This window comes from Nipponia nippon, unplaced genomic scaffold (genome assembly GCF_047370975.1).
Source record: "Nipponia nippon isolate SJK-2023a ecotype South Korea unplaced genomic scaffold, ASM4737097v1 scaffold_5, whole genome shotgun sequence".
Lineage (NCBI taxonomy): Eukaryota > Metazoa > Chordata > Aves > Pelecaniformes > Threskiornithidae > Nipponia > Nipponia nippon.
In genome coordinates, this window is record NW_028262369.1 from 8029451 (window position 1) to 8054474 (window position 25024).

Sequence of the window (25024 nt, forward strand, 5' to 3'; positions counted from 1 at the left end):
AGGAGCCCCTCTGGGTCGTTGCGTTTCCCCTCCGCGCCGCGGTGATGCCGTTTGCGGTGTGAAGCGGCCGCGGTGCGGAGCCCCCGCTTGCCCGGCTCGGACCGCTCCGCCCCGACGCTGCGGTGAAATCCGCCGTGCTGCTGCCCGCCGAACTCCAGCAATGACGTCGGCTTACGCGCTCACCGACGCTGCTCTTCCATACCCGCCGGGCTGCCGGTGCCGGACGAGCGCTGTCATCACCCCCCGGTACCGAGGGTACAACCGAACCGGTGGCGGTGGCAGCGCTCCCCGCCTCCCTCCCTGCCCCTGCCCGCCTCCCGCGGTCCGCCCGCACCACCGACAGCCGGGACAGAGCAGCCGCGGCCCTTCCCGCCGCGCCTCTCTATGGTGCGAGGGGAGGAGCGTCCCCCGTTTCCGGCGGGAGCGAGCGCCCTTTCCGTCCGGCTGCGGCATGTGGCGGCGCGGGCAGGCAGCGCGCGAGGGGCGCGGCGCGCGGCGACGCCTGCCCCGCTAGCGGGGCGCGCGCTGCAGCCACCGCAAGGCAAGGCGGGATAGCGGCGGGGTCCGCCGCGGGGGGGGGGGCGGCGGTCGGGAGGCCCCGCTCCCGGAGCTTGAGGAGAGGGAGCGCGGCGGGCCGGGCTCCTGAGGGAGCGAGGGCGGGCGGGGGGAGGCCCGCGGGTGCTCACGCGTCTTCGCCTTCCCTCAGGCGCGGGGCCGCGACCATGCTGGGAGGGGACGAGTTCATCAGCTCCCCGCCCAGGAAGACGGTGCGGTTCGGCGGGACCCTGACGGATATCTTGCTGAAGTACGAAAAGGTGAGGGGGGGGGCTCCTCTCCCCCGCGGGGCGCGGGCTGCCGGGGTGTCGTTTCCACGTAGGGGCTCGTTTCAGCCTACGCCAGGCCGTGTCTGAGGGCTCGGGAAGAAAACCCGAAGGCGGCTGAGAGCTGTAGGCTTGTGCCAGGCGGTGTTGCTGTGCAAGTGAAAAAATCTCCCCTGTGAGTCAGCCCGAGTGACGTCCTGCAAAGCCTGGCTTACGCCAAAGGGGGCAAAGTGGTCACGACTGTGTCTGCAGCGGGAGCAGCTCAAAACGACCCAGTGGCTTCAGTCGTCTTTCAGGGACGGCGTTCTGTTCCTGCTGCTTTCAGCTTTCCTTGAGCTTTCTCGCTTACTTGTGTTCTTCGTGGTACTGTTAAACAACATTAGGTTGTTCAGATACGTTGATGAAATTTGTATTTTTTGCTGGGAAAAATATGAGTGTTGTTTACTTATTTTTTTTTCCCCTGCTAGGGTGAGACCGCAGATTTTGAGTTGTTAAAGCATCAGCTGTCAGATCCAGACATAAAGGTAAGAGTCTTGGTAGTAAAGGGTCTGATGATGTGAAGTTCAGCTGTCTGAGTGTAACCCTCAGACAAGTCATTCTGGTGCTTACCCAAATCCATGCTTTAAACATTTAGCTGCATTTAACAGCTTTTTGCTTTGTGGAAACTATCAGAATTAAAACTCGAAATTAAAAAAAAAAAAAAAGCAATTGTCTGTTTCTACACGTATATATCTTATATGTAGAAACTCGATAAATGATATCTCATGCTTATGGACTCTGCTCTCGAGTGAGAAATTTCTTGCTTTGTGATGGGGACTTTCTTTGTTCCAGACAAGCATCAGGGACCTAGAAAGGTGGTGCCTTTACAGATTACTTCTGTAGATCAAATCATGGTTTCTGACTTTCACATCCTTTAAGTTGCATAAATTTTAATCTTCTCCTGTTCTCGCTAAAAACTTGCTTAATTAAGCAATTAAGATTCCTGTGCATTTAGTAGTTATACCCAGAAGTATTGTTTCACGACTCTTCTGTATAGCTGTGAGTAGCCACCACATTTGCTGGCTGTCTTTTTCCTTTTTCCCCCCTTTTTTCGCTTTTAATTAAACCACAAAGCTGTGAGAACAGTGCTGCAGGAAGCATAATGCTATATTGAGTTCCTTTTCTCTTTAAAGAGGATGTTTTGTAAAATACATTGTTTTTAGCAGGCCTTTTGGAGCGCAGAGGCAAAATCAGTAAAATTTTCTGTGTAGATTTGCTACTGTTTCGGTATCTCTTATTTCAAGACTTGAATGTCCCTTCTAGAGCAAAAAGAAAAGAAAATTAAGATTGAATGCCGTTTCTTTTAAATATGTTCTGTCATGCCTTGCTCAGTCTGTAACTTAAGCCTTCCAGGCAGGCTGTTGGTTTAGGAGTTGGTGTGCATTTAGTCTTGCGTTCAAGAACTTTCATTGGTGAGGACACAAACTTCAAGGATGCACGGATGCAAATTCCTTGCATGTTGATGTGAAAATAATTTGTATTTACAGTTTTAATATTTGACTTCTTATTTTCTAGTAATAGGTAATACTGTTTATTGGGATAGTTATCTATTTTTTCTGCTTGTTTTAAGGATGCCCAGATCATCAATTGGCTGCATGAATTTCGAGCTTCTGTTGCATATTTGACCAAAGAGCTTGAACAACTGGTCAGCATTTTGCTGGTAAATATGTGTTTGTTATCTGGGAAGATTAAGAGTTTAGTACTCAAAACATCTTTCTTTGACAACTTGGTCTTTGCTTACTTTCAGAAGCTGCCATGGTTGAGAAGAAGCCGAGAGGTGGTGGAAGAATATCTGGGTTTTCTTGGCAATCTTGTGTCAGCACAAACTGTCCATCTTAGGCCATGCCTCCGGATGATTGTATTGCAGTTTGTCCCCCGTAAGTTACTTTTCTCTTAATCCTCTTTGTTTGCTTATCAAAACGTCTTTCCTAGATAAATTCTGTATAAATATAATGCGTGAGACAATTAATTATCAAGCTGGTTTTTTTCATGTTGATTGCTTCCTGAACTTGAATGGTTGAATTGTGGACAGACAGTTTTCTGCCCCTAGATTTTAGAAGGCCTATTCCAGTGGCTAATACAGACCCCGTTTATGAAGACGTCTTGGAAAGGGATGAACCATGTAATGTTATTACTAAAAACCAAAGCTGCAGTGAGGATTATGTCAGATGGTCTCCAGAACCTCCTGGTTCTGTGAATGAAACTGTCTTTTTGATGAGCTTTTGCTTATTTTAGAAAGTCTTGTGGATAATTTTGATGCTTTAGTCCTGATGAAGACTGTTGTCCAGTGTGTTTGATTTGGCATTGAAACTGTTACCTGTAAGATCTGTACAATTTTGATGTAATAATCTCACTTTTTGCTAGCTCGAATAACTATCAGAGAAGATGATGTGGATATTTCAGATTCTGATGATGATGATGAAAGTGAGTATAAAGGAAGTGGCTTTACACTGCTGCAGTACCTTTACTAAAGAAGTATACAGTGCATATTGCTCCTTTTTTACAAAATTAGTTTAGCTGAGTGAATGTGTAACATTAAGAAACAGTACATCCTTAAATTCCCAAGTCAAAGACTGTCTTGTACTCGAATCAGTGGTGTGGTGACCCACTCCTTGTTACTTGCAAAATATTCCTGTTGGTGCAGTATCTGTAGGAAGAAGACTGAATGCACAGGAAAACGTTTGTAGTCCTAGATTGTTTCAAAGCCAAAGGAAAGTTAGGAGTTGTTTGTTTTCCATTTTATTTACCTCAATCAAACTAGGTAGTTTGGAGGATTCTTGAGTCTTTTTGATAAGCCTGTGATAAGCTCAAATACAATTGATACTTATAACAAAAATGCCGCATAATTAGTATGTTTATTGTTAAGGCAAACAGATAGCTAAATGTCTTTCAAGAATTTTACGTTTTCTTATCTTGAATGCTGGAATAAATTTCAGTTCTGCTTATGATGACCCAACTACTCTTCTGCTGTTCACTTGTGACACTGTTCGGATAAAAAAAGCCTACTGCAGAAGCCTAATTATCTGTTTGTTTGACTCTTGTGAAAATGAGGTGTAGTCTTTAGATAGGTTTTATCTAGTTACAGACTTGGATTTAACATATCTTCTAAATATTTGTGTATTGTGGGATAAATTTTGGATTCTAAGTTTAGCGTTCAGTATGAGAGCGTATAATAGTACTTGACCTTGGGGCTAGCAGCACACCCAGAGTTTATTGATTGTGGTGCCATGAATTTTATTTGGAATTATTTTTCATGCTTATTTTGGTAGTAAGGCAGTTCAACTTTAAAAAAACAAAAACAAAAAACCAAAACAAACCCAACATTTTGGCAAATGCACTTTCCTTGGGAATCTTTAAAACGTTTAGTTGATATGAACTGTTTTTGCTGGTTCCTGATTTGGTTTTCTGTAACCAAATGCATAAGAGTAGTTTTTTCTTTCTCTAGACCTTTCTGAAAACTTTAATACGTGCCATAGAGCACTGCAGACTGTTGCAAGATACGTTCCTTCGTAAGTATAGAATCCCATGGCTTTGTATCCCTTTCCTTGCAGATTTAAAGCTTGTGAACTGATGAATTGTTGGTTTGTTTGGTTTTTTTTTTTCTCTTAATTGGAAGTATAACGCTTAGTTTCATTGCATGATTTTTCCTAATAGTCACTAACTGGTGGAATGCTGTATCCAGTCATTATGAGATTTCCATAGGCAACAGCAGCTGAAAATCCTGTTAATGGAAATAGGAAGTAGGGAAAGTCGTGTTTATAGCAACGTATTTGAAGTGGCTTCTAACAAGTCCACAGTGAAACTTTGCCACTTATTAACTGTTCTGTGATACTTGCAAAAAGAGATTTTATACAATTACTTACCTTTAAAATAAAATTACTATGAAATAAGCTTATTCCAGTTTGTCTTTAGAGTGCTGGAGCTTCAGTATTTGCTCTCATAACAACCTATAACTTTTGCTTGGTTTGTTTTTGTTTTTTGTTCGTTTTTAAATTGTAGGACACCACAATTTCTCATGCCGATACTTGTGGAAAACTTTCCTTTCATTAATAAATCAGAAAGGACTCTGGTAAGAGCTGTGAATATTTTTGTTTATTTGTTCACTTATTTTTTAGTGTATAAATATACTCTACAGTATGACAACTGATTTGGTGGTGTTGAATGCAGATTTTTGAGTGTATTGTTTATGATGATTGTTATTTTTTTATTTTTTTATGTATATACACACACATATACGGGTGTGTCTGTTTAGTATAAGATTGTCCAAGCATACTTAAGTTCCTTGTGCATAAGCATTATGCTGGTCTTTAATGACATAACTGCATATCTTTTCCACAGGATTGCTTTCTTAATCAATGCACAAGATGGACCTCTTTGACGATGAATCTCAGGGTTGTATAGTAAGGAGACGGTAGGATACCTGTCTCAACTGTTGTCAAAACTGGAAAGTATTTATCAGAAGAACAGGGGATTTGATGAGCAGACAGAAAGCAATGGATGTTATAGGTGAAATCCAAGTTGCCAGTAGTGTAGGGTGCTAAATTGTTTTATTACATCTTTGGTGTAGTGCTCATGTGTGGTGAAAAACAAGCTGGAAACTTTTGACAGGTTACAGCTCTTGTGTGATCTTTGTATTTACTTGTTCCAACTTGATATGTTGGCACTTTATTTTACAGAAAGGCAGAGTCCTGCTCCACCAGCCAAGTTCAGCTGGCACTGTTTCGAACTTACCAAGTGCTGAAGAACCCCCGAAGTTCTTTGTATACCTTGCTAGCTTTTTGATTTTTTTTTTTTTAATCCAAATAACTTTGGATCAGTTCCCTATCTGTAAAATGAGGAGGATAATAGCTCTTGCATGCTGTTAGGAGAAGAATTTTTATTTATTTATTTATTTGGCGGCTCAGGGAGAAGCAGGTCGTGAAGAAATTAATAACTGTGTTTTCAGGGCAAGTTTTGAATGAAGTGTAATAAAAATATGGTCCATGCATTGTTTTTAAATATTTCCAATTTATACATTCTCATTAAACTAGCTCTATCCATTTAATGTACCGAGCGAGCCAGATGGCCTGTGGAAAAATCGTATGTGCTCATGTAATTAAAGGTTGTGTTATAATGCATATTCACAAAGAGACTATGGAGTCCTTAAATGTGGCACTTTACCTGATTTTATGTGTTGACTTGACAGTTTTGCTGTATGAAAGTTGCAACGTTGGCTTTTGTACATATGTGTGTATACATGGGTGGGCACATGCACGCTCGTCTGTTAACGTGTTTGAATTATAATCAGAACAACTCTGAGGAGACTTACCTGTGGAGTTCAGAATTGTTGTCAGTATATTATAATAACCTGAAATAAAGACGTGTTTAGTCTTGCTTTAAACAGTTCTACTGGGTCTGGTTCTAGATGTAGTAAGGAACATGTTGTTTTAATTTTCTTAGAGAAAGTTTAGACATAAACTCCTATGGAAATGAATAACTTTTCTTACAGAATATTTATACTCATTCTGTCTAGAGACAGTTGGGAAAATTTGCATGGAAATAGCAGATTAAGAAGTTAATGATAACATAGCTTAACAATTGAAAATTAATGTTTGGTTTATACATTAACTTATTCTAGATTGAATACAGTCTGTTTAAACCTATTTCTGGCTCTTTAGATAACAGATTAAGAAACTTGTTTTCTAAAAGTCCTTGGCAGAAATGAGACTCTCTGTTAACATTATTATAGATATCAATTAATTTTGTGTTATAGGAATGTTATGTTCATAACCTGCTACGAGTTACGGTGTACCTTCCAACTCTGAGGCTTCAAATTCTGGAGCTTATTATTGAAAAGCTGTTAAAGTTGGACGTAAGTTTGTTCTGTATCATCTTTTAAGGAAGCTTGCTGTTAAAGTACACACAGTAAGAAATTAAACGTGCTTCAGTGTTAAGCTCAACAAAAAATATGTTGCAGTAGTGCTCATGATCACGAGTGTAAAACCAGCCAAATTTACACTCCGTTCCCAGTCTTAAGACGTTCCCACACCTGAGGGTAACTGTTAGACCCCGCGTGGATATCCGTGCCAGAATCAAAATAACTGTTTGATGGTGCTCAGTGCTGATGTGCAGAGAATGTGCTTCTCGTCGTGTGGTTGGTCTGTTTTATCACCCCCTTGAAGTAAAAGTCTTAAAAAAGGCAGGAGGAGTAGCATTGTAAATGATCAAGGCTTTTTATTTTGGAGAACCTCAACATGTAACAGTCTGGGGAAAGCGTATATTCTGGAGGTAAAGTTTCGGGCAGTTTGGAGCGTGTGTATGTTACATACATATCATTCCCTTTTAAAATATTTATTTAGTCAAGGATGAAATCTAGTCTAGAAATCACTTGTGTGTGTCATTTCTTATATAAATAATAAAAAAAGTTTCATATTATTGTCATGGTCTTATAAAACTTAATTTCTTGTTTGCAACTGTAGGTTAGTACTCCGCAGCAAGATATTGAAGATGCTGAAGAAACTGCTAATAACTCTGATAGTGAGGAAAAATCTACAGAGGAGGGACTTTTTGACATGGTTGGCTATCTTGTTCTACTAAAAGTTTTTTTTAGTAAAATTTTCACTTTGGAGGTGGCTCTGAACTAAGTGTAGGAATACATTATTGCTTGTTACTGCGCTGCACACAGCTCTTGAAACCTGAACAGCTGACAAATGGTGAATGTGTTCTCTGCGTGTTGACTTCATTCATGTAAATACCCAGCGTACATGCAGTGGATCAATTTCATTATGTAAAAACACAAGCAGGTATACGTAAAGCTAATTAAAGAATTCATGGTAGTTGGCTTAGTTTACAAAAATTTGCTAACGCTAAGCCGTGTAATTAGATACTGCTTTTTCAAAAAAAAAAAAAAAGACAAAACTTTAGTGTATCGCTGAAAGAGAAATTTAGTTTCACCTTTTCTGTAGTTGCTGTCTTTATGATGTTGTGTATATAAAAGCTGCATGACTGCCATTTTACCTACCAGGAGGAAGATGAAGAAAGAAAAGGAAACAAAGTTGTCTCTTCCAGTAGCGAGAGGATGGCCCATCCACTCGCAGAGCGCCTTGATATTTTGATGACCATCCTGTTTTCCTATATTAAAGATGTTTGCCACGTGGATGGTAAGGACACTGGAACTATAACCAGATTTGTTGTTAGCAAGTAAGAAAAACATAAGAGGAGTTCTTGCTTTCTGCTGCTGCAAGATAGAGCCCTTACCTTTTAGAGGCAGAATTCTGCCATCAGCAGGCTGTAGGCTGCATTCCTGCCTCCGCCCAGTGTTCTTGACAGAGGGTGCAAAGGTACATTTATGACTTTAAAGGTCTAGTCTTCAGTTGGAGATGTTTTCATTATATAAATACGACACTGTATCCAAACTGTGGTATTACAGGGTATAAGGGTAAATAGAGGTTTGTTTTTCCATTGTGCTACAAAACTTCGGGGATTAGAAATACTTTCTGATTAACCACGGTGTTTTATCATTTGCTCTGCTGTATTGCTTTTGGTATTGGAATCGTGGATCCTTTCAACACCACAAGGACTGGAAGTAGATTAAAACAACCAGCCACCTCACTCAATTGGAATTGCTGCAGCAAGGCTTTTATCTTATAGGAGAAAAACTGAAAGAAATGTCTTACACTGGCATTTATTAAGGGTTTGAATTTTTTACACTTATGTATTTAAAATAGAATATTTAGAAACCATTTTGCTGGATCTTCACATAAGTCAGGTAATTTATTTCTTAGTGTTTTCTTCTGGCACTTCTGGGTTAGCACATTGAAAGTCTGCGTCTCTCCCAGTTTTATACATGTGTGTGCGCACACACAGGTGTTCTCCGTATACACCAATGTAAAAAGCAGTAGAACTGAAGACCTGGAAGGTTTTGCTATAAATATGTTTTTAGATGTCAGATAAACCTAGAAGTCAGCTTGACAGTGTTTCTTTACATATTCTTACTGGTTTAGAAAGGTATAAATGCCACTTTTGCAGCATGAGGGCAGGAGAAAAACCTGAAATGGCTCATTTTGTTCTATTTTCTTTTTTTTGTTGTGTAGGCAAGCTTGATATCAACAACACAAAGGATTTGTATCGGGATCTGGTTTCTGTTTTTGACAAGCTCATTTTACCAACCCATGCTTCGTGTCATGTACAGTATTTCATGTTTTACATCTGTAGCTTTAAATTGGTGAGTAGAAGCTGTTTTTAAAATGCAGTGGCTTCTGTCATTTCTGCATCTTTGTTTTGGCTTTTTTTACAAAAAATAGTTGGTTTCTGCTGTAATTCTAGTCTGAAGGTAGTACATTGGGATTCATTAGTATCTTTGCTTTCTTTTCCTTCTCTGTTACTCCTTTCTTCAAGTTTTTCTTTGTGGTTGCTCTTCCCATGTTGTTTGTAAACTGCAAACAGATGGAATCTAAGCTAGTGTGAAAGAACTCAGTCAACGGACCTCTCTCGCAAGGATGAGTTGGACTCTTGAACCTGTGACACGGTGCTCCAGCAAGTTTCTTCAGCATCCCAAAACTATCTTAAAGATACCGTCTGTGTTAGCTCTTCAGTTTGAAATTTGTGTCTGCTCTTCGTTCCCCCCCTCATTTTCCGATCTCTCTCAAGCGTTCTTTCATGTTGTTCTTTCTCTTACCATATAAAAATAAGAACATGCGTGCTTTTTGCGTAAGAGCAGCTAAAGATCCAGTTAAGCCAGTGCCCTGTCTCTGACAGTGGTGAATAGTGGACGTGTCGGAAAGAATATCAGAATGGGGCAAGCGCGTTACGATGCTTTGCTAGAATACCTGTTCAGCCTCCAGCAGCGGTCTGGTAACTACCTGAGCCAAAGTGACGTTCTTTCGTGGTAACAGCCCATGATGGACAAATTCAAGGAGAAAATATCTCATGATATTATGCTTTTTGTAGTGATGTGAATTTGTGGCATCGTGAACTTCTGTGGCAAAAAGTTCCACAATGTAACCAATTAAGGTGAAGAATCACTTTTGTTTCTCTAAATTCAGCTTCCTGCTGTTTTCATTGGATGTCCCTGACCTCTTCTGCTACAAGAGGCAATGAACGGTCACTTTGTGTTTACCTTCCTACTGCTCTTGTTTTTAAACACTTCTTGTGTATCTAGCCCTGACTTTTTCCTAGACTTCTGGTTCCATTGACTTTTTACAACTAAGTACAGAAAAAAAACACAGAACAGAGTGTTCTTCCATCATGTGTAGGAATCGTTATTTACTACAGTTATAGGTAGATTTTTTTTTTTTTTTTATGGTTTGGTTATGGAAATTGTGGGAATTAAGTGGGAATCTATTACTTAAACAATGTTGTCAGCATAACAACTGATGATTTCTATGTATCTTGCTTCCAGGGGTTGGCTGAGGCATTTTTAGACCATCTTTGGAAAAAACTGCATGATCCAAACAATCCTTCAGTGATCAGGCAGACTGCGGGGAGTTACATTGGCAGCTTCTTGGCAAGAGCTAAATTTATTCCAGTTGTGTAAGTTGTTTTGATATATGAGCAGAACCACACAATTTGTGATGATTGCTGAGGTTAAGTACAGAACGCACCCGCAGTGTTGGTCTTCTATTCCCACTGCTTTGCCAGTAAGCCCATATCAATAGTCTTGTTTGTCCTTTCTGCAATACTGTTGCAGTATTGTCTTGAAGTTTCCAGGAGAGTTTTACATTTACACGATGCAGACTAATGATTTTTGGGATTCATGACTTTTTGTTTAAGGCTTCACTTACCAAGAAATGCTGAGCATGGGTAGGTTACGTTGACTTCAGGTGGAGTCATGGATGCCCAGTATCTCTGATGTTCAGAAGCAGATATTTTTAATGTCCTGTGTTAGGCATTTTCTGTAGACTCTGAGACAGGGAAGTCAAGTGTTCAAGTATTTTGATACAGGTGGATTAAAATACTTTGGCAGATGGGTGAAAATGTTGTCTTTTGTACGTACACATTCTGTATTTTTATGCTGTTTAGGGTGGGCTCGGTGACTTTAACGTTGAACTTAATTTGATATTGGAACTACTTGTTGGGCATGGGAGGCATCTCTCTCTGTACTACCTGTAGCCCAGGATTCTAATTGTTTACTGTGCATTTCACACGCAACATGCGTTCGTGGATTCATCTTTTCTGGCATCTTGTGCTTTTGCTGATTGGGGTTTTCAGTGCTGATACATTGATTCATTTGATGCTGAGATAAAGGAGAAAGCTCATAACAATCTGCTTTTCCACAATGAGATACTCTTACTGATGTTTTTGTAACCACTGAAATCCTTGAATACTTGTTGAATATCTTTTCTACACCATTTCAGGTGCTGTCTTTACACTTTTTTTTTTCCTTCATTATAGTACAGTAAAAGCATGCCTGGATCTTCTGGTTAACTGGATGCATAAATACATTGATAATCAGGATACAGGGGCTAATGCTTACTGTGATGTAGCTCTCCACGGGCCGTTTTATTCTACATGTCAGGCGGTGTTTTATACGCTTATTTTCCGTCATAAGCAGCTTTTGGATGGCAACTTAAGGAAAGGTGAGTACATTAAGTTTGAGCGGTATTGAGATTCATTTGCAAGTTTTAGTGTTAATGTGTTTTGTAATGGTCAGTTCAGTCAAGTGTCTGATGGCAAGTTTATGTTGTGGTGCTCTAAATAAAATGAGATGGCTTGTACACCTGCCTGTTGGGCTACCAAGCTAAATAATCTTGTTTTTCCCCACTGTTGAAAACAATGCAGATAACTCCTCAACATTGATTTCTGGCCCCACTTACTGAGCATGTTTAAATTCCAGATGTATAAAACTAGTGTGGGCTTCGATTAGTAATCTTTCTTGATGACTCTGTGCCTCTGTCAGTTCCTGTAATGGGTGTGTAAGTGTAGTATTAGAAGGATCCCTTGGCTGTGGCAGGTTACCATTATTTAGAGCAGATTTTCTGCTGAACAAGCTGTGGGCTAGATCTCTACTGTAAGAGAGCACCCTAGGATGCGCTTCTGTGATGTTGTGCAGAGCGCAGGCTGGTCAGACTGGAAATTCTTAGAAATTGTTAAGCTTGTATACTATATAACCCATATTTGTCAATTGTTCTTATTTTGAAGGTCTGTCCTATCTGCAGAGTTTAAATTTTGAGCGCATTGTCATGTGTCAGCTAAACCCTCTGAAGATTTGTATACCCTCTGTTGTGAACTTGTTTGCTGCCATTACCAGGTACCTACTCACAGATTTCAGTTTCAGCTTGATGAGTGTGTGGGGGTGTCTCAAAGCAGCACAGTATTTAGAACATGGGTTTTGTTAGGCACAGCATTGAGTATTATCTGAGAGAACTCATATAACATTGCCCATATTCTAGGGGGGATAAGTTTATTTCTGGTTCAGTTTTAATGAAATCCTACAGTTCTATGAAACTTACTGCTTTGTGTTGGAGCCAGTACGATTCTACTTGGAGTGAAGTTCATAGCCGTGCAGAGGAAGATAATAGACTCCTTACCTTATGCCTACCTTGAGAACTCCTAATATCAGTTGGAAAATGGAAGACAGAAGTGGTGTTTGTTAAAAAATAACTTTGTATTTTAATACCATCTGAAATTTTTGCTTTCTGTGTGCTAGAAAGGCTTATCTTTTCTTTATTACCTTTTTAAAGGAAATACCAGTTGGTGTTCTGCTACACAATTATCGAGAGGAACAATAGGCAGTTTATACCAGTCGTTCGGAGTGGCACTGGGGGTGACCTCGTGCAGACATGCACTAACCCACTTGACAGTTTCTTCCCCTTTGATCCCTACGTGCTCAAAAGGTATAGTTTAAAAATAATCAACTCGTTTCTGCCTTGTGGAAAATAGTGAACTAAAAACTATAAGAAACTGTCAGTGTTTCTACAGTTCACTGTCTTGCCTGATCTTTTAGTACTTTTCACATTGCGTATTTTAACCAGAGATTGTCAAAGGTTTGAACTGAAATTTACCCCCACTGTGACATATAGCGATGAAGAAGGAACAGGATCCAGTTTCCTGGAAGGTCTAGTTAATATGTTTGGCGACTTTTCTTTTGGCTTTCCTTGTTTTAAGCAGTCTCTAAAATATGTTGGCCTAATACATATTTTCTTGGAGCTGTGACGGTGGTGTGTCATTTTTTTGTTGGTTTGTTTTGGTTTGGGTGTTTTGCACCTTGAGTGTGCTGCTTCTTGTTTGGAGACGTCAGCTTATTTAAAAGATCTTGCTTTTTTAATGAATAGTGGATTATTTGCAGCTTTTCAAAATGTCTGGCATTATGATGCTTTAATCATTTTTTATCTTTAATGTTAGGGGGCAACGTTCTGGCTTTTTTTTTGTCTCCAAAAAAATCCGCCTTTACAGAAGGAAGACCTTTCTTAGAAGTAGCAATTATTAAAAGAAGCCATATAATATTATCTTCTAAAAATCTGGAAGAAAATTATGCTTATTTGTGAGCATAGTGTAGCTGTTAAAAATACCCAGCTAGGAGTTTGGAGACGTGACTGTCGGAACTCCTCAAGCAAACAATTGTAATTCATACCCATCAGCAAAATGGAGTTATTTCTTCATGGGATTAATTGGGGATTATACAGGGACTAATTGAATGGTTTGTAAAACCCTACAGAGGGCTATCAAAATGCCAAACGTTTTATATTGTATTATTAAAATGAAATACATATGACTTTTACAGAATACATTAACCGATACTGTGTGTTAATTCCTCTTTCAGATCAAAGAAGACTATTGATCCTTTTTATCAGTTTTGGGAAGAGCTGAGTGCTGAAGATCTTGAGAATCTGAAGAAACCCATTAAAAGGGTAATCTTTTCTGGTCGAAATGCAGTTCAGCTTTTGCCAGCTCTCTATCAGCTGCTTCTATTGCAGGATTAATTTATTTTTTTTTTTTTAGTAAATACGAGTACACTAAACATTTATGGGAAACTGTGATGGAAATTCGGAAGCTTTAGAGATTGATCCATCCTTGCTTTGAGAACGCTTTTCCCCTCTCCCACAGGGGAGTTAGTTTGGCAGCACAGGGCTGCTGTGAACGCTTTTGAACGCTCTCAGAATATACACATGCTGATGTCGCTGGGAAATCCACTTTGTAGATATGATTTAGTTCCTGTATTTCACAATGAGCGTACATCTAGTTCTCTTACATTCCAGCTAGTCGTGACAGTTGTAGTACAACCCAAGTCCTGAATTATGTCCTTCTAAAGCTCCCATGTGGTCTGTTTACCTTCTTGCAGAATGTCTATCCTATGGTAGATTTCTGTTTGAGTTTGTCAAACATTGTGTTCTTCTTTCCTTCCTATGCTAACAGGTAAAAATACTTTACAGTGTTGTAGCTTTGTTAACTGGTAACGTTGTAAACTTTCCTGTAGCATTTTGATCAGCAGATTTGATTGTTGCAACATCTCAGAATTTATTTTAGAAATACCTTTTTTGGTCTCGACATTCATTACTTCTGCCAAATCTTAATAGAGACCTGGAGTGTCTTTCTGCTCTCACTGATCCTTTTAAATTTATGCAGGGTACTTCTGAAGATGAAGATGATGACTTTTTGAAAGGAGAAACCCCTCAAAATGATGGTGTGGTTGGAATTGCTCCAAATTCTTATGAGTCAAATACCCGGAGCCCAGCGAGCAGCATCGGCTCCCCTCCAGACTGTTACGTGCCGTACCCTCAATGACCCGGAGAATCAGAAGCGAAAAGGTTGAAAACTGTGTGCAATTTTTTGCTCTGTAAAGAGACTTTAGCTCAACTTTCCAAACTGGCAAATGTTTAAGTAACTACATTTAAGAAAAATTATTATTTCTTAATCCTCAGATTTCTACAGATATGTTATGATAAGGTCATATGTTGCTAGAAAAGCCTAGAGAATAAATAGGGTGATATTTTACAAATTTCACATTGAAATGTTTTTTATTGCTTACAAGGATTTTTTTATAGTTTTTCCTGGCTCTTAAAAGCTTTTGTTTACTACTGTTTCCCTACAAGGTTTTGTCTATCAGGGGTGCAATTCTGGTCTTTCTTCCTACCGATTCGTGTGGAGACCAGAATTCCATTGTCAGTATTCAGACTGTACTCTGATGACTGGGTTTGAGTTGGTTTCAAAGTAACGGTGTAATCCCACGATAGGGGAGCCGTGAGTCGAGCCTGACAGCGATTCTTTTGCACGCATCTCTTAAGCTTTTCCTGTCTGTAGAACAGTATTTGGTAAAGCCATGTGATAGTGGAAAGTGTATTTGGATGATAAGCATTATCGCTCCTCAGATACGTAGCTGACACAGAACTTTCCCAGCTAGGAAAGTTCAGACTTGTAAAAGCGACGATTGGTGGAAGTGTTGAAAATGACGGGGTAGCTGAATGTACGATTTGTAGATAGTTTCTTTGGGGTGCTTGTGAAGCACTCTCAGGCAGGTATTTATTTTCTGGATTTGAAGTTTGTATGTGAATGCTGAAAACACAAAAAAATCTTCCCTCGTAGAAAGGAAGTGATGGTGTCACTGGTGTCCTTGTGTTGTCCGTGTGTCAGTGTAGAGTTTCTCTGCAGAGGTTTCTTGTCTTTTCATGATTGCTGGCTTTTAGCTTTGAGTAAGAATATAAACAGTGGAAAAAAATAAATGTTATTTGTGTAACATTTAGTTGAAAACGTTATGCATTTGGGACTAAACTCTTAATTGCCCTTCTTTAGAATCTGAACTTGGAGGCTTGCAAGACAACATTTTTATTCAAGAGCCAATAAAGATTGATGCAAACAGCGCAATTCTTACACCTTTGAAAAACCACATCTCCGTGGGTAACTAAGGATCTCTCTGTGTAGTCTAGCTTCTCGAGGCTAGGATGTTTGTTCTGACAGACTGCAGAAATGAGTTTTGGGGATGATACTGCAAAACGCGTTAGTGGATCTGTTTGTCGTTGGATAAATTGAGGCAGTTTTTGTTCTTAATTTTAGTCCTCTTTACTGTCAGCCTTTAGTAATAAACAATAGATGTCCATCTGAAATAATTGCATTCTCTCCTGGTGTGGAAGAACCTTTCTCACATCAAAAGCAAGGAAGACGTCCTTCGAAAGCTGCCTTTTTTTCTTCTTTCACTGTCATGTCTTGAGCAACGTAGTCAGCCACTTCTTACCAAATGGGCTGTGTAAAACTTTCCAAGTTGTAATACCAGGTACAGGATGCGGGAACTGTCACGTCTCGTTAACAGCAGAAAAAGGAAGATGTAAGTGATGCAAAGTGTAACATTAAAAATGTGCAGGCATTGAACTGTCTGAAGTTGCAGAGTTAACAGTATACTAAAGGGACTTGCCTAAAACAAAAATCCAATTAGGAACTCCACAGTGTTCCTGTGATCTCTTCTGCGATAGACCTGCCCTGCTTAGTGTCATTGCGGACAGGTGAGCCGGCAGGTGCTGGCGTTTTGCTGAGACTTTGCTCTGTGAGTCCTGGTACCAGTGAGAGGAATGCTGATTCGGAGGTGGAAATTTCACCCTACCTGAGAAATACAATCTATCTTTTGAGGAAAGTATCTGCTATAACTGTTCACTGCTGTGAAAGGCGGATTGGAAAGGCAGAGCTAGGGGACGGGTTGTTCTCTGTCTGCTGGTTGTCAGCAGTCCCCGCGCTCTGGCTGTCCGCTGTCCCTGCGGAGTGAATTTAACTCTGCTGCTACCGCGACTTCATGCAGGGACAACTGGAGGGAACATCCCAGCTTCCTGAAGGTACAGGTTATACCTGTACAAGAATATTACAAAAAATTTCTTCACCGAAAGGGTAGGAACAGGCTGCCCAGGGAGGTGGTTGAGTCCCCGTCCCTGGAGGTATTTAAAAGCTGGGTAGATGTGGTGCTTAGGGACATGGTTTAGTGGTGGGCTTGGCAGTGCTGGGTTAACGGTTGGACTCGATGATCTGAAGGGTCTTTTCTAACCTAAACGATTCTACGAAAAACTCTCGTCTTTAGGATCATCTGAAAACTTAGTGGCTGCCGGGGGGGAGGATAGCGGCCTGGGTTTATTTGTAAATTCGGGACTTTATCATTGTTCTTTCCAAAACGGTTCCTGTAACGATCTCGCAGTCGCAGGAGGAGGGGATTCATGCAACGTCAGGGTGTTAAAACCGTGAGGCGCTAACGCCACGGGGCGCCTCTTCCGTCAGTGCGCTTCAGGCGCCGCCCCGGCCGCCCGCCCCCGCAGGCCCCGCCTCGCCCGGGCCCGCCGCCCGCCTCCCGCCTCCCCGCCGCTGTCTCCCAGCGCCCTGCGCGGCGGCGCCCGGCCCGGCCCCGGGGAGGAAGCGCGAAGCTGCCGCCGCCGCCTCCCGCCCCGGGCCTGGGCGCTCCCCGAGATGCCGCTGCTGATTAACGGTGAGCGGATCGACCTGGCCCGGCCCACGGGGGACATCATCCGCCACCACCCGCACCTCGAGGTGAGGCGGCGCGAAGGGAAGGGGGCCGTGGGTAGGGCCGCGGTGCCCCCGGGAGAGCCCTTTCTCCCTGGCTGGGCGAAACGGGCGGCGGAGCGCAGCGTGGCCCGGGCTGAGGCGGGCCCGGCCTGAGGTGTCCTGGCCTGCGGCGGCTCCCCGGGCTGAGGCGGCCCGGCCTGGGGCGGCTCGCTGCAGCTCTGCGCCGCCCGTTCCCCGCGCTGCGACAACGAAAAGACAGGGTTTGACTGAAAATAAACAAAATGGGCGTCCCTGGGCGGGTAGCGGTAAGTGCCCCGAGGCGAAGGGCGGCTGCTTGGTGTGGGCGCGGCCGGCCGCTGCCCTCCCGGGCTGGGGTGTGTCGGCCCGGCCGGCCCCCTGCGGCGCCGAGGCAACAGAAACGGGTGATAAAAGCCGAAATAGTAACTTTTAGGAAGGTATTCACCTCGCTATCGGCGTATAATTGTTGTGATCCGAACGGCGGGCCGTGCGCCAGGAACTGCGGAGCAGAGCTGGCTGGGAAGGTGTTTTTCATCAGAAAACGCTTCTTCATAGAAACTGAGTTTTTGCAGAAAATTTGATAAAACTGTGAAGTGTTTTTTGAGCCCCAGGATGGAAATTCGCTGCCTACCCAGCAGGTCTGTGACAGAGAACTGCGGTAGTCAGAGCCCGGGAATCTGGGTTTTCCAGGCACTAAGCAAGCTGATAAATAGTGATATTTTATAGGGTCTGGAGCACAAGTCTTGTGAGGAGCAGCTGAGGGAGCTGGGGTTGTTTAGTCTGGAGAAGAGGAGGCTGAGGGGAGACCTTATTGCTCTCTACAACTACCTGAAAGGAGGCTGTAGCGAGGTGGGGGTCGGTCTCTTCTCCCTAGTAACAAGTGATAGGACGAGAGGAAACGGCCTCAAGCTGCGCCAGGGGAGGTTTAGGTTGGATATTAGGAAAAACTTCTTCACCGAAAGGGCAGTCAGGCACTGGCACAGGCTGCCCAGGGAAGTGGTTGAGTCTCCATCCCTGGAGGTGTTTAAAAGACGGGTAGACGTGGTGCTTAGGGGCCTAGTTTAGTGGTGGACTTGGCAGTGCTAGGTTAACGGTTGGACTCGATGGTCTTAAGGGTCTTTTCCAGCCTTAATGATTCTATGATTTTGATAAGTACTAAGTAAATATGCTGGATTGTGGCAGTAGAAGACTGAAACTTTTACGTTTCAAAAGTTCCTGCCCTGATTAAACTTCCAAGATCAGCTCTGGTATTGTCTAATGTCATCTTGGGCAAGTCCTGTTACTTTTTGTTGTACCTCCATTTTATCATTTACAAGGCAGGGAAAAGGGTTTTTTGTGTTTATGGAATGATGGGATTTAACAATTAACTAGATCAGTGGCAGGAAAGCGAAAAATTCTCAAAATTCAGAATACTCCATAATGCAAAATATGTATATCTCTCTCTGACCTGGCTCCCTTTGCTTTTCAGAGGTGATGTTTCTGTCAAGTAATGGATACACCTGAGAATTCAGCCACTGTAGTCTCTATTATCATTTATCTTTAGGAAAAGGCAAAACTTCTAAGAAGTCAGCCTGCTCAAATTGTGGAACCCAAAGGTCTTCTATATGTCCAGCAGAGAGAATTTGCGGTGACTACCCCTAAAGATGGTGTGTAGGAACATAAACATTTTTTCTTCTACTGAAGCAGTGATTGTGAGAGCGGAGTTCTTACAGTGTTTCTCTCCTTTAAAATAGGTTCTGTTTCCATTCTTGGATCGGATGATGCAACTACCTGCCACATAGTTGTGCTCCGACACACAGGTATCTTTGACGGATGTTAAGAACAAAGCCTGTAACTCTGAAGTAATGAATTCGTATTGGTTTATGTTGCATTAATAAAATAAACTGCAATTACATTTATATAAACTTGCACCTCAAAAAGTCACGTGATGTATTAACCGAATGACCTGTTCAAAGCATTGGCGTGTTTAGTGTCAGAGGTTCCGTGTTCTGGTTGCTCAGGGAGCGGATCCTAAACTTTACCTGCTCTCGTGGCCCGTGGCTAATGGCAGTTGCAGACTTTGGCTGTGTTCAGCAGTTTGGGCCTGCAGGGTTTGGTAATAACAGAGGTCGAATTTGCGGAAAGATCCTTGCTGCGTGCCTGGATTTCTGGCATTAGAGAAGGGCACTCGTACCCTTCACGTGAGCTCCGGTGGTTTTATAATGGGGCACAGGAAGAGGTTGTTGCCTCATTCAGTCAGCCCGTACCTGCTGCCGGAGGCAGCGAGAAGGTGCTGATGTAGCTCTTGCGCTACTGTAGTGGTGTGAACGGTTACTGGTTTCAGTTATGGCTGCGCACCAGCCTCCAGCAGCGTCGTTAACTGTCTTCTCACGTCTTCCTCAGGCAGTGGAGCTACCTGCCTGACACACTGCGACGGATCGGACACAGAAGCTGAGGTGTCGCTCATCATGAGTTCAGTAAAATCTTTCTCGAACACCACGGGATATGGAAGGTCAGCTCCGCTCTTTTATTTCTTGTGCAGTGGTTTTCACAAAGGTTATTGCAGTTTGTCAGGTGGGGAATTTTTATGCGATTATATGGGGTTCAGACAAGGTAACTGTGCAGGAAATCTGTCTTGGTCAGGAACCACAGGTAAAGTGAAAATGATTTCCTTGATGATGATTTTGAGGGTATTTTTAGCAGTGGTTTGAAGCAGGGTTCTGTTCTGAATAGCGTTTCTGTAAAATGCCAGTGTGAGATTTTGTGTTTACTGTTTCCCAGTTAACTTTTGTTTCAGATGTGCGAAATTTTCCAAACAACTGGTTTTGGGTCTATGTTCTGGTTTTCCTTCCAGACAGTTGGTCTTGTAAATTCTTTTGGGATCTGAGAATCCATCTGGGTTTTTTCTACGTAAGTCCCACGTTAAAAAAAAAAAGGGGGGCGGGGGGCCAGAACAGGACAGTGGGGAAAAAAAGCTCTGTAATGGAATTTAGCAAACAAAGTTCTTTCTGGATGTGGGGGTTTTGCCCCTGTAGTTTGATAAGAATAAAGACTCAATGAACTCTAGAAGATACGGTCTCTAAAAACTCATGATTTGTCAGGACTTGTTTTTACATAGACACTTCTCAGAGAAGAACCCTGCTGTGTGGTCCAGAATAGTTGTGAGGAGGTCACGGGAGCAAAAATCTTTGTGTTTAATTAACCCTTTCTTGGGAACTGAAAGGTGGTTACTAAGTTCAGTCCAACCCAGAGGTGCTGACCATCGGGGACACCGCTGGGTTAGGCAGAATTGCATGCGTGTAACGCCTCTTCGAGTCTTTCATTTGTGCTATTTCCTGGGTGATCCCTGAAGTGTTCAGAACGGAATTACCGTAACGTGCTGTGTAATGCCAACCGACGTGGCGCATGTACTCTGACGAGTGAGGCTTCTCTAATGATTGCTTTGCAGTCTGGGCTGGGGATTGTTTTGTAAAGCGATTCACTTTGGGATGTCTTTTTAACTGCTGTTTCCTGTTATTCCATCTCTGTTAGGCTGGAAGTGCACCTAGTTGGAGGTTTCAATGATGATAGGCAGTTATCACAAAAACTTACTAATCAGCTTCTTAGTAAGTTCACGTTTTTTCCACTCTCATGTCCAAAAAAAAAAAAAAATAGTTCTGACTGGATTGGGGTAAAGTTTGTTTGTAATCTGAGCCCCCTGTCATTTCATGGAAAGGAATCTGGATTCGTTTGAAAGGGTCCTTCCCTACCTGAGAACTCGGTGTGGAGGGGGCTGGACTTGCGAGGCTCGCCCGTGGCCAGCCTGTGGGATGGAGGGTCCAAACTTGCCATTGCTGCCTCACGTTCCAGCATGTAGAATTGGAGGGCGGTTCAGCCGGGCTCGATTCCTGGCTCTGCGGCCGGTGTGCTGCGTGATCTAAATCTCTACATGTGGGTGACTTCATTTGTTACTATTCATTTCGTACCTTAATGTGATGGGGTAAAATTTAATTATTGTTTGGAATTGTCTGATGAAAGATGTTAACATCTGTTTATAAAATCTGTAGTCCAGAGAAGAGATTGCGGTGCCTTACAAACAAATTGGAAACGTAAAGTACCCGGCTGCCTCTAAGTGCTCTGCCTCGTGCCAAGCACTTTCCGAGCGCGGAGAGGCCTCGGCCCCGCTGGGACGGGGCAGGGACGGGGCAGGCGTCAGGGCTGGAGGGCGGTGGCCCAGCGGGATAAACAAAAAGGAACACAGAACCGGCAGCGGTCCTGGGATGCACCCCCGTGGCCATCGCACCGAGTGACTCCTCTTAGCTGTGCTCTGTGTCGTGTGAGAGTTCTGTACAGAATGAAGTTATTTTGGTTAATTTATTTTTTTCAACCTTCTGATTTTCATGCATCAGGTTACGATTTGAAACAATAGCATTGCATTGCTATTAGAACTTTGAAAAAAGAGAAGTTTTTTGTTCTGGTGTGTGGGATGGCAAAAAGTATAATTAAAACCCAGCTAATGAAAGACGGGGTTTGCTCACTATATGTGTAACATTTTAGGAAAATACATTTAAACGTAAGCTGTTAAATGTGTAGTGATCTAAAGCGGAGCGGATATGATGCCAGAGCTCAACCAGTGTCAGTAAAAGGAATAAGTGGCACGCCACTTTTTTTAGCATGTTTTTGCTATTACAAATGGCTACTCTGCGTAAATTCCTGTTACCTTTAGTAGCTGTGGCTTTCGTTTTAGAAGAGTTAATTTGAAGCAAATCTGCCAAACGCTCTTTGCTCTGTTGCCTTATCTAGGAACAGTGCGTTAGGTATCTCTGCCCATCCGTGCTGCTATGCGCGGCACCGGTAGCGCCCCCTCGTCTATATACAGCACCTGCTTTGCCACCAGTCAGTCTGATACATTGCTGCTGTCGTTGTTGCTGTAGGAGCCTTCGATCTCCAACCAGATGATGTTCATTTAGTGACTTTCTGCGTAACAGGTAAGAAAATGTTTTGGTTTTTGAAGTATCTTTAGCCAGTGAAATCAAAGCGCAGGCGTCTTTTCACACGTGGCTTTTTTATCCGTCCCATAAGAAAGAACAGCACGAGTCCTCCGTGACGATTTGTAATTTTTAGTTTTATTGCCGGTAGCGTGTGTGGCGATGTCAAAGAGACGGCGCAGCGAGGGTGCTCTCCTTACCAAGTGCTGCTGAAATGCAACGGACGGCAGAGCCACCCGCAGTCGTTGCCAGGTTATTTATTTCGCCACCCTTGTCCCACGGGAAGAGGCTGTGTCCAGGGGTGTCCTGAGGCGGCTGAGGAGGGCGCTCGCAGCCCTCTGAGCCGCTGGGTTGTTGGCCCTGCCTCCCTGCAGGTCCAAAGGAATTCATGAGCCCATTCAGGGGGTTCATAGTGTGCCGTGTCACGTAAAGGAAGAAGAAACTTCCTTTTCTTCATATCACGCTCGGGTCGTACGCCCATCGTTGTTGCATTTCAGCGCTGTCGGTGACCAGCATCTCTGGAACGCGGCGGCGCGGTCGTTCTGCATCGTGGGGTTTTCCTGCGAACGGCCCGTGCGGGACGTGGCAGCTGGCTGGGGCTGGCCGTACTGGTAGGAGAGGAAGAGCTCTGCTCCGGGCCCCGAGCGCCTTGTTGCTGACCTCTACCACCTTCTCCATATTTATTTCTTTTAGGCTTCCGTGGGTTTTTTTCCGTCTTGATGCAACGTCAGATCTGTTCTCTGATAACACACAACTAAATGAGCGCTGCTCAGACAAAAATCCAAAGCCTCATGAGTTTGACTTTTTTTTTCCCTTACAGAACTAAATGACAGAGAAGAAAAGGATGTTCACTTCCCAATCATTTATGGAATAGGTGAATTCAGTTAGAATTCAATTATCCTTTTTGTAACTGGATTGCTTTTCAGATTCCAGTCGTAAATGGGCTGCTTTTAATGACGAGGTAAAGCCTGTCCTAAAGGTTAAGTGCTGCTGTTGGAGGCATGGGTAGAAATACAGGTTTTCTTCTGGTACCGCAGTCGGGTAGATGCGCACAGGGAAGCGGCCGTGTACAAATGCGAGCAGACTTTTTCATTTAACTGGCATTGTGATTTTTGCCAATATCAAGCCGCTGTGCTGACCTTTGGGGTTAGAATTCAGCCGCCGTTTCATTGTTCATTCTGTGATTTTTCTAATTAGTTTAAGTATCTCTGAAAATGGTCTTCTGCCCTATCGATATGCTGCCAAAGCAAAATAAGTAGAAATCTGCTATCACTCGCAGGCGCTGCGGTACTGAGCAATACAAGAATAGTATTTATTTGATGGGTTCCGAAGTTCCTGCAGCATAGCTGTGTTGGGGACGCGGTCATTGTAAACAAGTGTTTTGTAAGAGTTAATGTAATTGTTTCTGCATTTAAACTCTATTTCCTACCAGCCGTGAATGTTAAAACAGCAGAGATTTTCCCTGCAACCTTCCCAGAAAAAGGGCCGGACGAGGATTTGCGCTCAGCCCACGTTTTAACAGGGGCAACGGTGAGTAAAACCAAGAGGGGCAGCAGGGGTATTTTTGCTGGAAGGGGAGAGACCAGGGCAATGAAACGGCAGAAGTTCGAGCAAAAAATACTTTGGTAGGGTTCTGTCAGTAGCAAAACAACTGAGAAGGATGGAAGAGGAGAGGCAAAGGGTAACGGTGGGGATCAGAGCACTTCTGAGCCGTCGGCTGCCAGGCAGCACAGCTCGCTCAGGTGAGGTTACGGCCAGCCCCGCAGCTTCAGCACTTAGGGAAAGGGGTTCGGGTCAGGGGCGTAATCCCAGCAGAATCCTTCAGTTCTGGGCGCGTTGTTACAGTTTAATGTCGTTTGTCAGAATAAGCGGTTGATCTTACGGCAGCAGGAATGCAGCGGGGCTGCGCTGGCGCGCCGCATGTCTCAGACAGAAGCGGCAGCTGAAGGCCTTGCAGCTTAAGTGAATTTGCTGCCTTTTTCATCTGCGTAAGCACTGTCCGATCCTTAAGGCTCCCTGTGTCGTTACAGCTGACCAACATTTACGATGCAAAGATGGAACAACTCCATATTGGGCCTTATTTCTGGAGGCCTTTCCCACATGTGGATTTCTGGTTGGAACAAGATGATAAACAGATTTTACAGGTACCTGAAACTGGCTTTTCTTCCCCTTCTAGCTGAGTAGAGCGAGGGGTAGGGCCTGTCAGACCTTTCCTGCCGTACTGCCGGGGAGGGTGGGAAACGACCTTATCAAAAGGCAGAATAATTGCGCAGGCTGTATTCTGCGTGTCAAGCAGCTCTTGCTCCCGTCTTTGTTTTTCAGAATCTTTCCACATCGCCCCTGGCCGAGCCACCCCACTTTGTTTCCCACATTAGGTCTACGCTGACATTTTTAAAAGAACATCCCTTTCCATCTCGCTCCCTGTTTCCTGACAGGAAACCTCGCATCTACAAAAAAAATGAAGAAGGGTTGTGGGAACAGGTTTGTTCCGACAGGATCTAACCTGGACCCAACCACCACAGCTGCTTTAGGGCAGTACAGTCCTGCAAGAAGCGCAGTCTGTTGCAAAAAGCGTACTGCTGGTCACAAATACTCTTGTTCCTGTGCTTTTTCAAAATAAAATATTTTGACAGAAGTAACTGGCTTTTTCTGCGTTACTGAGGTAGGAACCGCTGCTCCTTTGAAGTAAGAGTTTGGCTTTGTTTACGGTCTGTGGTACGCAGTTCGACGGGCAGAGAGGAAGAGAGGTAGCAGCGCTGGGAGGCTGCGAAGGGAAGTCATCGCCTTGGT

At 43.2% G+C, this 25024-nt stretch overlaps 2 protein-coding genes across 5 annotated transcripts; both read left to right on the forward strand.

Annotated features, from left to right (window-relative positions):
• Positions 1-420: 420 nt before the first annotated feature.
• RRN3 (RNA polymerase I transcription factor RRN3) lies at positions 421-18905 on the forward strand. 2 transcript variants are annotated; one of them, XM_087731517.1, is made up of 19 exons: positions 421-541; positions 707-815; positions 1289-1345; positions 2431-2520; positions 2608-2737; positions 3225-3284; positions 4306-4369; positions 4860-4929; positions 6613-6711; positions 7319-7414; positions 7864-7999; positions 8933-9063; positions 10240-10370; positions 11232-11416; positions 11979-12087; positions 12521-12673; positions 13600-13687; positions 14403-14584; positions 18832-18905. In XM_087731517.1, exons 2-18 carry the CDS (start codon positions 723-725, stop codon positions 14559-14561), a joined length of 1851 nt encoding a protein of 616 aa, XP_087587643.1. In that variant the 5' UTR covers positions 421-541; positions 707-722; the 3' UTR covers positions 14562-14584; positions 18832-18905. The 2 variants fall into 2 exon arrangements, with proteins under 2 accessions (XP_087587643.1, XP_087587642.1); XM_087731516.1 differs by lacking the exon at positions 18832-18905 and having other exon boundaries at positions 14403-15644.
• NTAN1 (N-terminal asparagine amidase) lies at positions 16986-24869 on the forward strand. Of its 3 annotated transcripts, none has more exons than XM_087731520.1 (10): positions 16986-17294; positions 18832-18934; positions 19022-19087; positions 19671-19779; positions 20799-20872; positions 22181-22234; positions 23055-23108; positions 23667-23764; positions 24265-24378; positions 24557-24869. In XM_087731520.1, the coding sequence occupies exons 1-10, from the start codon at positions 17214-17216 to the stop codon at positions 24734-24736; spliced, it is 933 nt and encodes a 310-aa protein (XP_087587646.1). In that variant the 5' UTR covers positions 16986-17213; the 3' UTR covers positions 24737-24869. The 3 variants fall into 3 exon arrangements, with proteins under 3 accessions (XP_087587646.1, XP_087587647.1, XP_087587648.1); XM_087731522.1 differs by having other exon boundaries at positions 17200-17232; XM_087731521.1 differs by lacking the exon at positions 18832-18934.
• The last annotated feature ends 155 nt before the right edge of the window (positions 24870-25024 follow it).

What these genes read in the sequence shown, in the direction of transcription:
- RRN3 (XM_087731517.1), top strand. Translation starts at nt 723, where the DNA reads ATGCTGGGAGGGGACGAGTTCATCAGCTCCCCGCCCAGGAAGACGGTG. An exon ending in AAAAGCTGTTAAAGTTGGAC is followed by an intron (nt 6,712 to 7,318) that starts GTAAGTTTGTTC and finishes TTGCAACTGTAG; the next exon opens with GTTAGTACTCCGCAGCAAGA. An exon ending in TGAAGAAACCCATTAAAAGG is followed by an intron (nt 13,688 to 14,402) that starts GTAATCTTTTCT and finishes AAATTTATGCAG; the next exon opens with GGTACTTCTGAAGATGAAGA.
- NTAN1 (XM_087731520.1), top strand. Translation starts at nt 17,214, where the DNA reads ATGCCGCTGCTGATTAACGGTGAGCGGATCGACCTGGCCCGGCCCACG. An exon ending in GGTGACTACCCCTAAAGATG is followed by an intron (nt 18,935 to 19,021) that starts GTGTGTAGGAAC and finishes CCTTTAAAATAG; the next exon opens with GTTCTGTTTCCATTCTTGGA. An exon ending in ACGTTTTAACAGGGGCAACG is followed by an intron (nt 23,765 to 24,264) that starts GTGAGTAAAACC and finishes GTGTCGTTACAG; the next exon opens with CTGACCAACATTTACGATGC.